Source organism: Tympanuchus pallidicinctus, unplaced genomic scaffold, assembly GCF_026119805.1.
Source record: "Tympanuchus pallidicinctus isolate F22 unplaced genomic scaffold, pur_lepc_1.0 scaffold6, whole genome shotgun sequence".
Classification (NCBI taxonomy): domain Eukaryota; kingdom Metazoa; phylum Chordata; class Aves; order Galliformes; family Phasianidae; genus Tympanuchus; species Tympanuchus pallidicinctus.
The window spans coordinates 42,357,892-42,370,143 of NW_026294780.1; the positions used below are offsets into that span (position 1 = coordinate 42,357,892).

Here is a 12,252-nt window from a genome sequence, read left to right on the forward strand (position 1 = left end):
TTGCACGACTTCTTTGCTCGTTTTTTTTCTTTTTTTTCCACTTCAAGTACAGTTGAAATATACAATCACATGCTCCCACTTATCCACACTGTACCTATCGATCATTGCACTTTCACAGGAAGATAAACACTCATCCACTTTTTTTTTCACTGCAGTTTTCTGCATCACCTATCAACATAATAGATGATCTGAAAAAAAACCATACAGAATCTACATTCCTGCTCCTGAGCCTTTCCATATATATCATTTTTCCAACTGATACTCCTAACATTTATTAAAGGAAAGGGTACCACCACTAAAAAAGCATCTACTCTGGTTTGAATGTAAAGTTCTTCCCCTGCTGCTGTTCAGACCATGAACAGTTTTGTGCTGTTGTCCAGCCCACCAGTGGAATGGGATGTGTGGGAAAAGGCTGAAATTTATAGCATCATAACCATAGCTGAATGAGAAAATTGCATTACCTAAATTGCTGAGCCACAAAGAAGGTGATGTCATACCTGTGTTGATGCTAGATCTTTCGAAGCTTCCTAATTGCTAACGCCTCATAATCTGGCAGCAAACATAAACCACCTACAAATTAATCTGATATAAAGCCAATAATAATATAAAAACATTAAGTTGAGCATTCTTTAAACCAATTCTAAGACCATGGAAAGATTTATCAGACATTTGCAAGACCTCTTTCAGCACAAATAACCTATCACATCTCATTTTTAGAGACCTACATATTCATAATTCGATCCATTTATCATATGCTAAAGTTAGCAGACTGCAATGGCTTTGTTTAAGTCAGGGGCTGTACAACAGCGCAACAGGGCTCTGCTCTGAACTGAAATCCTTGGCTGCATTCAGAAGATGAACAAATCACACCAAAGCTATAAAAGGAGCCTTTCATGGCCATCCTGTGGAAGAACATATGCTGGGCACCAATCTTTTTTCAAGTTTTATTTCCATGGTTGAAAGATAGTTACAGAGCAGTTTCTCTGACTTTTAAAATGCTGATTCAGGGAAGATGTGAGAGAGCACAAAGCAGAAAGCTGTAAACAGATCTCCAGCTGCAGGTAAAATTAATCAGTCTGCAAAGGCCTAGCTCAAATTTCTTCCTATCAACATGCTGCCATAACTGCAGTAACAGAACAGTCCAGCTGTGACTTCTCATACCATGGGATGCTGTAGGTATGAACTCTGGGCAGAAATGACACATAACAAGGCTCTTCAGAAACACTACTATAACTACCGTGAAACAGCCCCAGGGACAGGAGCCTCCTCTTCAAAATGGCAGGAAAAAAGAAGTTTGCCATTTCTGATCAGTAATCCAAAAGAACCTACCTTTCAGTCATGTGGTTTGGCTGTGGTTTGAAGAGCTTCAGCACCTTATCACTAAAGTTAAAACTCAGTCTTCAATTTTCTCCAGGGACAGCAAAGTTAAGTAGTAGGTTGGGAGCATTTTAGCAAGAAGGCATATCTAAGCATACTCAGTTTTACTGCTGTAAAAACATCTTGATGTATGAAGAGACTGGCTATACTACACCACACATGAGACGATGTCAAACATTAAATACCACACACATAGTGATCATAGAATCAAAGAATCATGAAGGTTGGAAAAGATCACTAAGAACAAGTAGCCCAACTGTCAACTCATCATCCATGTGCCCATAAAATCATGTCCCTCAGTGCTACATCTACATGTTTCTTTGACATTTCCAGGGATGGTGACTCTACCACTTCCCTGAGCAGCCTATTCCAATACCTCATCACTCTTTCTGAGAAGAAATTTTTTCGTAATATCCAACTTGAATCTCCCCTGTCACAACCTGAGGCCATTACCTCTAGTTCTATCACAGTTGTACAGGAGAAGAGACCGACGTCCACATCACCACAACCTCTATTCACGAAGTTGTAGAAAGAGATAAGGTCCCCTGGGCTTCCACTTCTCCATTTCCCTCAGTCACTCTCCATAAGACTTGTGCTGCAGGCCGTTTACAGCTTATCTGCACTTCTCTGGACACACTCCAGAGCCTCAGTGTCTTTCTTGTAGTGACGGGCCCAAAGCAGAACACAGCACTCAAGGTGTAGCCTCACCAGTGCCGACTACAGAGGGATGATCACCTCCCTTTTGCTGCTGACTGCTTTTTCTCTGATACAAGCTACAATGTCATTGGCCTTCTTGAAGATCTGAGCACACTGCTGGCTCATGTTCAGCTGGCTGTCAGCTAACACCCTCAGGCCCCTTTCCTTTATGCAGTTTTCCAGCCCCTATGCCCTAAGCCTGCAGCAATGCATGGGGTTGTTGTGACTAAAGTGCAGGACCTACCACTTGGTCTTTTTAAACCTGATACAATTGGCCTCAGCCCATTGATCCAGCTCATCCAGATTTCTCTGTTGGGCCTTCCCCTCAGCTCGGTGTTATCTGCAAACTTACTCAATCCCCTTGTCCAAACGATCAGTAAAGATATTAAACAGGGCCGGCCCCTGTACTGACCTCTGAAGAACACAACTTGTGATCAATTGGGTGGATTTAACTCCATTCACCTTCCAAAACAAACAATCTGGGTGCTTTTTGCTTGACGTTTTCCTTTCAAACCTCTTGTGGAGTTAAGTAGCCTGTCAGTTAGGAGGAGGTATACCTTTCATTTTCCTGCAAGAATACCAGATGGAAAGCTCACGCTAAGTGTCTCAGAGGTCCCTCAAAGCCAGAAGGTGAAAAAAAACTTCCATGGATCAGACCAGATGTGGTTTCCAAGGTTTACAAGCTTTGGGTGAAGAGATGCAACCAATATAAAGTCTCCTCTGCTTTGCTCCACTTTCTTCTACTCATAGGAGAGCACACTACCTTTTATCCAAAAGGCTACATGTAGTTTTAGTCACAAGACAGAATTGCAGATATCATATATCCAGCGAGACAAAACAGAAGAATAGAATGTGAGTGGCCTTTCAGCCCAGAGATCTGAGCTAACAAGGGGACAATTTTGTGTTTTTCTCCCCAGAGATAAAGACATGACGGGACCAGTGGTGCATTTACTCTGATAACCATGACAAATGTTATACCCAAGATGCATTCCGCACATATTGACTGCTTTGTGCCAAAAAGGTGTTATCAGCAATGTGAAAGGACACTGCCAGGGTTCTGGGTCTTGTGAACCTAAAATTAGATCTCCCAGCTGGGCTGCCCTTTCCAGGAATACATGTTCTCTCTTCTTCTCCTCTATCTTTCGCCTTGTTGGCAGGAGCATGTTGGCTTATGGGCATGCTGAGAAATGCAGCACTGCAGGGAGCAAGGTCCTCAAAGCTATGCTTAATCTGAAAAACAACTATTGTAATGGTCTGTGCTTGCACAGTTTTGTACATGCACTCATCTAGTGGTGTCTTACTGAAGACTTACCTTATTTTTGAAATAAATGGGGATAGTACAGTGTAAATCACAGTCCAAAACCCAGTATCCTCTGTAGTACTGGACAAATGGTACCCTTCAGGTAACCAGTTTGCCTGGTTGTTCATCTGCCTCCAGATGAACAGATTCTTGAAATTACTGGTGAATCACACTGCTAGTTTAATTGTTAAGGCTGAAGGTGGTCGGCCAGCCAGGTGGTTTTCACCAGGATAGAGACTTAGAATAACTTCACTTGGAAGGGACTCTGGACATCTTTTAGTCCAGTCACCTTTCTAGGTGACTTCAAAATTAGATCAGATTGCTCAGGGCTTGGCATCCTTCCCTTAACAAAAAGCAAATCCCTCTTTGGAATGTCTTCTTGTTCCCTCCTAAATAAGGCTCTGGGGACACTACAGGACCAGTGACCTCTCCAATGAAGAACAGACTCCTTGACAGGTCGATAGACAGCAAGACACCATGTAGGCAGTGATGCAGGACTGGCAGATCTATTTTATATATATGTGATCCTCAGGCACCCATCTGTGATGGCAGATCTGAGCTGCAGGGCAGCTGGATGGCAGGCTCTTTTCCAACACCATGTATCCGTATTGATGTTTGAGGGTATTTACTGCACAAGAGAATCACCTGCCTTTTCCGCCTTCCTGCCCAGACAATGAATTGCCCTCACAAAACCCTTTTCCCAGCTTTTTGCTCAGGACTGCAGCTAGCATTAACTGTGTGCTTGGCCTGTCATTTTTTATTTCAGTTTCACATACATAATGGCAGAGGAATAAAAACTGGGAAATTGCCAAGATCCTCACTTTAAAGGAGCAGAAGCAAGAAAAATTAATGAGGGTGCTAAATAAAAATCAAACACAGTATTTCCATATCACTGATCTAGTAAAAACTCCATAGTTTGACTTACCTTTGAGTGCTGCTATACTGGGGACCAGTCAACAGCTGCTAAGTGGGGATCTAGATCAGAGTGCTGACGATCATTGAGAACATGAAACAAAAACCAGTACACAGTACTAAAGGAAAACTCACATGGGAAGATACTGTCATAGAAAAAAATGCATCCTTAGGCTTTGGGGCTATAAGCAGGCTTGTCTGAAGCAACTTGTTTGGCCCTTATTTCAAGTACAGGGCCATCCAGGTTTGCAGGAGTTTGTGACTCGTTAGCCACAAGAGCAAAGTATGTAGAATTTGAAGAAAAAGCTTTCTCATGGGGTGACATGTTGATTGTGGAAAGCCTTCTCCTCGGGAGATCAAAACGCAATTTCCAGGGCTAAATGAAAACCTTCCTAAAGTCAACTTTTTATAACATGGGTTTCTTACCCATCTCCCTGTGTCCTTTTATACAACTTTGGTTGGGAGCAGAAAGGAAAAAATTCAGCGATTAAACTGCTTAATGGATTTTCTAGTCACTTGCATTACTCTGGTGATAAGCACAGGATAAATAGTGTGTTTGATGAGATTAGATGGGGTAGACAGATAAAACTGATTAGGTAGACAAAATTATCACTATGTTACAGATATCAAAGGCAGGATTCTTCCCTAATATAACACGCATACCGTATTTACCACAAATTCTGTTTGTATTTCTCTCTTGTCTCTTCCAGGGAAAATAAAGGGCCGTAACAGTATGCTTTTCCATCATCATTTCAGAATATGTTATGTTTGAAAACAATACAAATTTGATTAGAAAAACATAATATTTCAGTACAAATAAAAGAGTATTAATGCCTTAATGCCTGACCTCCCTGCCTTTCAGTGAGACATTCAGTGTTCCTTGTTTCATTTGCGGAGGTCTGCAGAAATCACTGCTGGTGGCAGAAAGAAGGGAAAGTTGCTTGCTAAGCACCCCTGCTTTTCTCTTCTCTCCATCTCAGCTCTACTGTTTTGTTTTTGTTTGCTTGCTTCTCCTGATCTGGTCAGAGGGACTAAATTAAAAGTTTTAGAAGGAGAAGAAAGGAAAGATGGGAAGAGAAGGTGAAAGAGGCAATAGAGGCAGTGGAGGCAGAAGAGTGACTGTGATGAAATGAAGGGGAAGAAGGAAGGCTTAGAGAACAGTACAGAGAAAAGGACCAAGAACTCAGAAATACGCTGGCAGAAAAAATAAAAGGATGAGAAAGGGAATCTGCCTCCTCCATCTCTTCTTGCCTCCTTTGTTCTGGGTGCACACATAAGTGAAGGCACACAACAGAATAGGAACATTTCTAACAAACATCAGATCTGATGCTCCAGGATTTTTCCACAGAAAACTAAAACAAAACTTTGCTTTGAGACAAATGGAGCATCGAGCTACAGAAAATTGGGAAACTGAGATAATGGGACACTGGCTCTGCCCCAGGATGGCAGTCTGTACATTTCTGCAGTTTTCAATGGCTTCTTTCTTGCTACTGTAATAATTTATTATATAGAGTAATCCCAGCTCCTACTGCATTTCGTGAGCCTTCTCTTGGCTCCTCCACAAGTGCTCTATTGCTGGTGGAGCTGGAACCTCCTTAGGACAGATGCTGGGAAATGCACTGCCTCTTCTGCAAGGTCTGTAACCTGCCCCCATAAGGTACAGAGTCATGGAAGTAATGCATGAATAAACACATAAACAGGAAGGATGGGAGGGAGGAGAGGATGAGGAGCGACGAAGTAATGGGGTGAAAATAAAATAAATAAATGAAAAAAAAAGGAAGAAAAATGTATAAAGAAGTGAAGATCTGAAAGAAACATCAAAATGCAGAAATATTTTAAGAAATCCATACTCATAAAATTCTCATAAAACTATCATAAAATTCACAATTTTGTATAGCTGTTTGAACTAAAATTTAAATAAGACAGCCAGATTAGAAGGAAAAAAATGTGACAGAGAACTTTTTCTTAACCATAGATTTCAAGAGCTCAGATGTTCTTTTATTCCTTTCATTTTAAGAAGTCAGTGGTGGTTTAGGAAACCACTGCTTTCTAGCTGTGTGAGCCTTCTATGAACATTGAGGGTATGTCCTGCTGCAAACAAAAAATGGTTAGGATGGGAGCTCAGACAAGGTACCCCAATCATTAACTGCATCCCTAGATCTCTTTTGGTGGTCACTTGGGGTCTCCTCAAAGTAACCCTGCATAAGATGAGTAAGCCTGTCTGTGTCAACTGGCTTTGATAAATGAGTTGTCTCCAGCCCTCATTCATTTCTAAGTACTTTGCATGTAGGGTGAAGTACTTTGCATGTTACATGATACTTGTGGGGACAAAAACAGAGGGTCCCAGAGGGACAGAGGGACAGGACTCAGGGGTGAACTGGTCAGTGGAGACACATAGGCAATAGAATCCAACTTATGAAGGTGGAGGAGGGCTCATTTGGGTAGATTGGGAAGTCAGCCCTCGTGTAATGGGCAATGACAACCAATGAAGCCTGATTTGAGAAAGCAAGGCTGACTTTTTTTCCCCTGTGAATTATGGTTTTGTGGTCTGATTCTTTGTAGGAATATAAAAGAGATTCTGGAATTTTACACTTAAAATACTATGACATTCATGACCCTGGGAGACAAAAGGCACAGCCCACAGATGGGTCTCAGAATCTAACCCAGGTGGTTGTACATATAAAGGCAGACTTTATTCACACTGCTCTTCAAATCTATAAAAATATGCCAATGAAATTGCCAGGCTATCACAGAAATTGGCACTGGAAAACAGCAGCGTTCCTGGCCTGGTGCCCTCCTCTTTCTACAACCTGTGAGCAAAACTACATAAACCTGTGTAAATCGAAAACAAGATTGTTCTGTAGTGAATTTCAGGGTCTGCTGCATTGTTGTGGGATGGCAGGAAATTGCTCCTGGGTACTCAACATACAAAACGGCTCACAAGTTTTGGCAGACACAGACAAATGCAGAATTGCCCCTTGCCACTCCAAGCTAGAGCCACTGAGCTCAAAAAAGGACTTGCTGGGATAAAAGCTAAGAAAATAAGCAAACATTAGCATCACAAAATACAAATGAGAAGCAAAGAAAATCCATTAAAGAATGTGAAGTACCAGAAAGGTAAATGGCTTTATCAACCATGAACTCCTCTGCAAAACGAATGTGACAAAAATTCTTCTTGCTTTTCCGAATTGCTGTTATATCTCCACACTGCTCAAAGACTTCCTGAATAATTTCCTCTGTTGCGTTTTCTGGTAATCCTCCAACAAACACTGTTTTACACCCAGGAGGTCTCTCTCTTGTTGAAGGTGGTGGAAGATCTAAATCAAAACAGAAATCACATTGGAATACAAAATTTGTCTTTTGATCCATTGGTTCTATTCAGTTCAGGGCAGCAACAGTTATTTGACATAGCATGGAGTCGGGAGAGACAGAGAAGCAAAATAATTGAACAGTGCAGAAATTGTCCAGACTGGCTACTTGAATCTAAACCTTTTCAAGTTTTAGGTGGCTTTTCAGAGCCTAATTCCTGTCATTCTCCAGGCTAAGGTTTAAAAGGATCTTCTTTTCCCTACACTGTCTCCTTTTAGAAAATACACACACAAAAAAGGAAAATACTCTGTTTCAAAGGTTCCGTACCTTCACCATCTCCTGCTTACACCCACCACTCACCACACTTATCAAGCTGCATCAGTTTAAGCCCCCTGAAAAGGAGCCCATGAAGCCAGGAGGACTGGACACCCTTCCCTAGTTTTAGCATAATTCCATTTCTTTCTCAGAGTACAGGACCAGAGCAAACAGAAAAACAAGGCAGGAAACACAATCAAGTGACATGATGATGAAGGCGCTCCGCCGGTTATCTCTTCTGTCTTTGTGCCAGATAATGGAGTGGATGCCGTTGTGCAAGGAGGATAACCTCACTGTTTACAAGTCCTTTTGAGATGGAGTGGCTAGAAATTTTATTTTGATGTATATACGTACATATGGACACTTAAATCAGAAAAGTGTTAATTTTTTTTGAGGGATGTGTGAAAAATATGCTCTATCACAACAGCTCCCCTTGTTTAGATGTAAATTGCTAGAGTACTCATCTAACAGTAATTCTCTGAGCAGGAATTTCTGATTGATATTATTATTATTTTTTTTTGGCCCTTTAACATACTAAAGGGGACTACAATTTAATATAACCATATATACATTCACACAGTTTGATTAAACCGTACAGTTACATTGCAAACTAGACCACTAGATTATTTGCTTAAATTTCTCTTTTGCCTTCATAATGATGGTGAAAGCAGCTGGTCTGATTGCTATAAAACTAAATTCCTGGAGCTGGCACAAAATTAGGCTTTTTGCTCTGCTCTCATCGTGGTGGCTCAGTGGGAAGTTTTCCATTTGCACAAAGTCCCAGAAGAGGCAGAAGGAAGCCTGGTCCCCAAAGAGAAACAACTCATCTGCATTCTGCCTCCCCAGAAATGGTAGGAGAGAAATGATAGCTTCCCTTTCTTTCTATCTTGGTTGTGTGCTGTAGCTTTGCAGAGCCTGGGCATAATGTGTTCTGTTCAGGGCCATCCATGTTCATCCATAGATGAGCCCAGGTTGGTTCCATCTATGGGTGGACATAAAGAGGATTGGTGCCATATAACCAACACAGTGACGTGGGCATCTTCAGAGAGTAATCTAATTTAGGTTCCCCAGTTACATCTCAAAAGCCAGGTGGAAGACATTTGGGGCAGAACTCCAAACTCTTTGCCTGTTTAGCAAGTTATCACTGCACTAAGGCTTTCCACTAGCTGGCCATGGGGAGGGTAACCAGGAAGAGCTCATTGGGTGAAAGACCTTGGTATTCTCTATCCATGGCTCAGAAACATCTGCAGGATGGACTTCTGACTCAAACCTCTCTGAAGGACATCTTGAGAACTTATTATCCACAGTGATGCTTTTACCACACTTGCACAAACACTGCTGCTTTGGACAGATTTATAGTTTGTGACACTGATGTAAAAGAAAGACAGATGTGTACTACAAGTAGTAGTGTAGTTTTTCAGACTGTTAGCCTTAAGTAATTCATTTTCCTTTTTGTGCAAGCTGTGTAATTTTTTATATGACCTTGCAGAGATGAGTGAACATGCTCTGACACTCCACCATGATTTAAACACAGAGCAGAACTTGTAAGGAAACACCATACATGACTTACTTTACTTACAAACCATAGTTTTTATTAGATAAAAAAGTTCCAGAAAATACATTTAGGAGAATAACATTTTTTCACCAGGCCCACTTACTTGGGTTTGGAGGGAAGAGTGTGCAGCTTTTGCAGTGAATTATTTCCTTGACTACAGGCACATCTGTTGGTGGTGGCGGTGGCACTAACCCCATGCCTGGTATCATTGGGTTAATCGGAGTGATTCCAGTCATCATGCTAAGGCTTGGATCAAAGCCTGGTACACAGATTGAATCTGTAAATATATAACATAAAATCCTAGCTTTTAAATCTTAAAACTACTTGTTATTAATTTCCTGCACACAGGCAGTTTCAGTTCAGGCTATTTTTTTTTTTCATCTTTTTTTTTCTTTTTTTCTTTTTTTTCTCTCCCAGCATCACTGTTAAAAAAAAAAGAAGGAAGAAGGAGAAAAGGGAAAAGAGAGAGTAAAGGGGAGGAGAGGGGCAGTGAGCCAGAGAAGGAGTGGGAGAGGAGGAGAGAGGTGCATTTGCACTGGTCCATTCCAACGGGGGGAGGGGAAAAAAAAAGCATAAAGAAAGGAATGGAATGTTGCATAATTTAAAGCATTAACATGACTGAGTGAAACACATCACATTAAAGTGTAAAACCATGCATCATGAATATCTGCTATTATCTGGAATGCAATTTGCTATTTCATAATGCTCCTGTGGTGTTTACATTGCCTTCAGATCAGAGTGTACAAAGAATACCTTTTAACATTGATATGCCCTCTCCATCTAATTGTCAGACAGATTTATCACAACATAGTTTTCTGACATGTGACCTTGATTTACAAACACCATGGAGAAACACCAATTTTAGGCTGTTTTATATAAGCGTAGTTTTCCAAGACTTCTAACCTCTTTATCCAGGAATATAAACTTTCAGCTGCATAGAATAGGGTGTTTCTAAACCTTGGAATTAATTCCTTCTTGTCCTGTTACTTAATCGGATTAGTAGATTCCCTTCAACACACATATCACTAAAATGCACCACTGTAGCCTCACAAAGTAAAATGCGTATTTGGCAAATACTGCTCTTTCTCCTTCCTGATCTCTTTGCCAAGACTTCATGCATACTATTTAAAGCTGAACAGGGGAGCACCAGTGCTGTAACACCAAGACTTGTAATAAGCAGATGTTTTAGATGAACTGAGAGCCAACTTCTGAAATTTGCTTTTTTGAAAAACAAGGCTTTGGGTTTCTGGAGGCATAATGAATAAAATATTTTGAGAGACCAATCTCTTTGTTGGCACAACACTGCTGCTATTTGGTATCATCAATTATTTAAAAGAAGAGAGTTACTTTGGTGTTCTACAGGTTTTCTGCTGAGTTTTCTGGCTAGCAACTGGAAAGTATTTAATGATACATGTAAACACGGGGTGTGGTAGCTTGGGAGCTTGTTTGTTTTGAAGAAGCAAAGAGGGAAACGACTCCTTCCCCAGGATTTTTTTTTATGCTTAGGAAACTTGAGCTACATTTTGCTACAAGGCAGCATGATCAACTGATGTAACCAGAGAGGCCTGTTTTTTCATCCTAAATCTGTTGTTGAAAAGCAGTGTGGCCTTGAGTCAGCCTGATGACCTTTCCATACCTTAATTTCCACATGTGCAAAACAAACACCGTAATATTCACCTACTGGTGAGAATTTGTTCACATTTTTTCTAGCACTTTGCAGGTGTAAAGCACTCTGTGGGAGCTGAAAATCAGCATTCTTATTTCCATGAAACATCCATATCCATCTTCTGTGGGAACAACAGCTGAGGACTTACAACATCTACTCCAGTAGAGCTTGTACCTGGAGAGCGTGCCCCCTGCTCTCCATACGCTGACTGTGAGCCTTCAGCACTTTCAGCTAGCTCAGTACAAAAGCACTGCAAGTGCTCAGCCAGCAAGGATTTGCTTTAGGCTTATTGAAGACTGCATTAATGAAAACTCATGATATTACATTACTTTTTTTAATAAGTGGGCTTATGAAAAAGGATTTGCTCTGGGTGCGATGCTTCCTTTCAATACTGATGTATATGCATTGCTTTTCCGATTAAGCTTTGAAACTCAGAACCTGTCATTCATTCCTTGGGAGGCAGTAGTGGCCATATTAAATATTCATGGTGAACACTGAAAGTCAGAGGTGAAAGGGCACAATACAATTCAAAGAAGTCCTTAGGACATGCTTATTTGCTTGATCTCATCTTTTAAAAGCTAGACTTTCAACAGTTATGGTAGGCCACACTTTCTTTCTGTAGGTGTGATCTGTTGAGCTCTCCATGCACTGTGCCATACTGATCCTCCTGTAGCATCTGGGAAATGCAGGAGATGCCTTGTCCATCTCTGCAGACGAATGCAGCTATAGTCATAGTCAGACACGAAATTGCATATTAAATCAAATATTCATAACTGAGCTACAGCATTATTATGAGTTAAGAATGGAGCATGTGGAGCAGATGCTACAATGAAATGGAGAGTAAGCTAAGTTCTTCCCATCCTGTATGCATCTTTCAAGACCCATGTGAAAACCAAGGAGAAACAGCCTCATCTCATGACTGTTATCATGGGCTGTATTTAACCATTGCTTCTTTTCTCTGTAGAGCAATTATTAGATGTATTTCAGTTTCTATACAAGATCAGACAACTGAAACAACAGCAAATTACTCACAGTACAGACAACCAAATCAAAGGCAGTAGGATTCAAAAGGTACAGTTTTCAGAGTATTCAAATGGCAGTGGAGTAGACAGAAAGAAAAGC

At 40.9% G+C, this 12,252-nt stretch overlaps 1 protein-coding gene across 9 annotated transcripts in view; it reads right to left on the reverse strand.

The window, feature by feature from the left end:
• ENOX1 (ecto-NOX disulfide-thiol exchanger 1) overlaps positions 1–12,252 on the reverse strand; it is a 365,454-nt gene that overhangs the window by 93,499 nt on the left and 259,703 nt on the right. For all 9 annotated transcript variants that reach the window (XM_052664577.1, XM_052664568.1, XM_052664573.1 and 6 more), the window contains 2 exons: positions 9,568–9,741; positions 7,396–7,602 (listed from right to left, as the gene is read on the reverse strand). In XM_052664577.1, the coding sequence (XP_052520537.1) occupies positions 7,396–7,602; positions 9,568–9,741 (381 nt within the window). The remainder of the gene's footprint in view (positions 1–7,395; positions 7,603–9,567; positions 9,742–12,252) is intronic.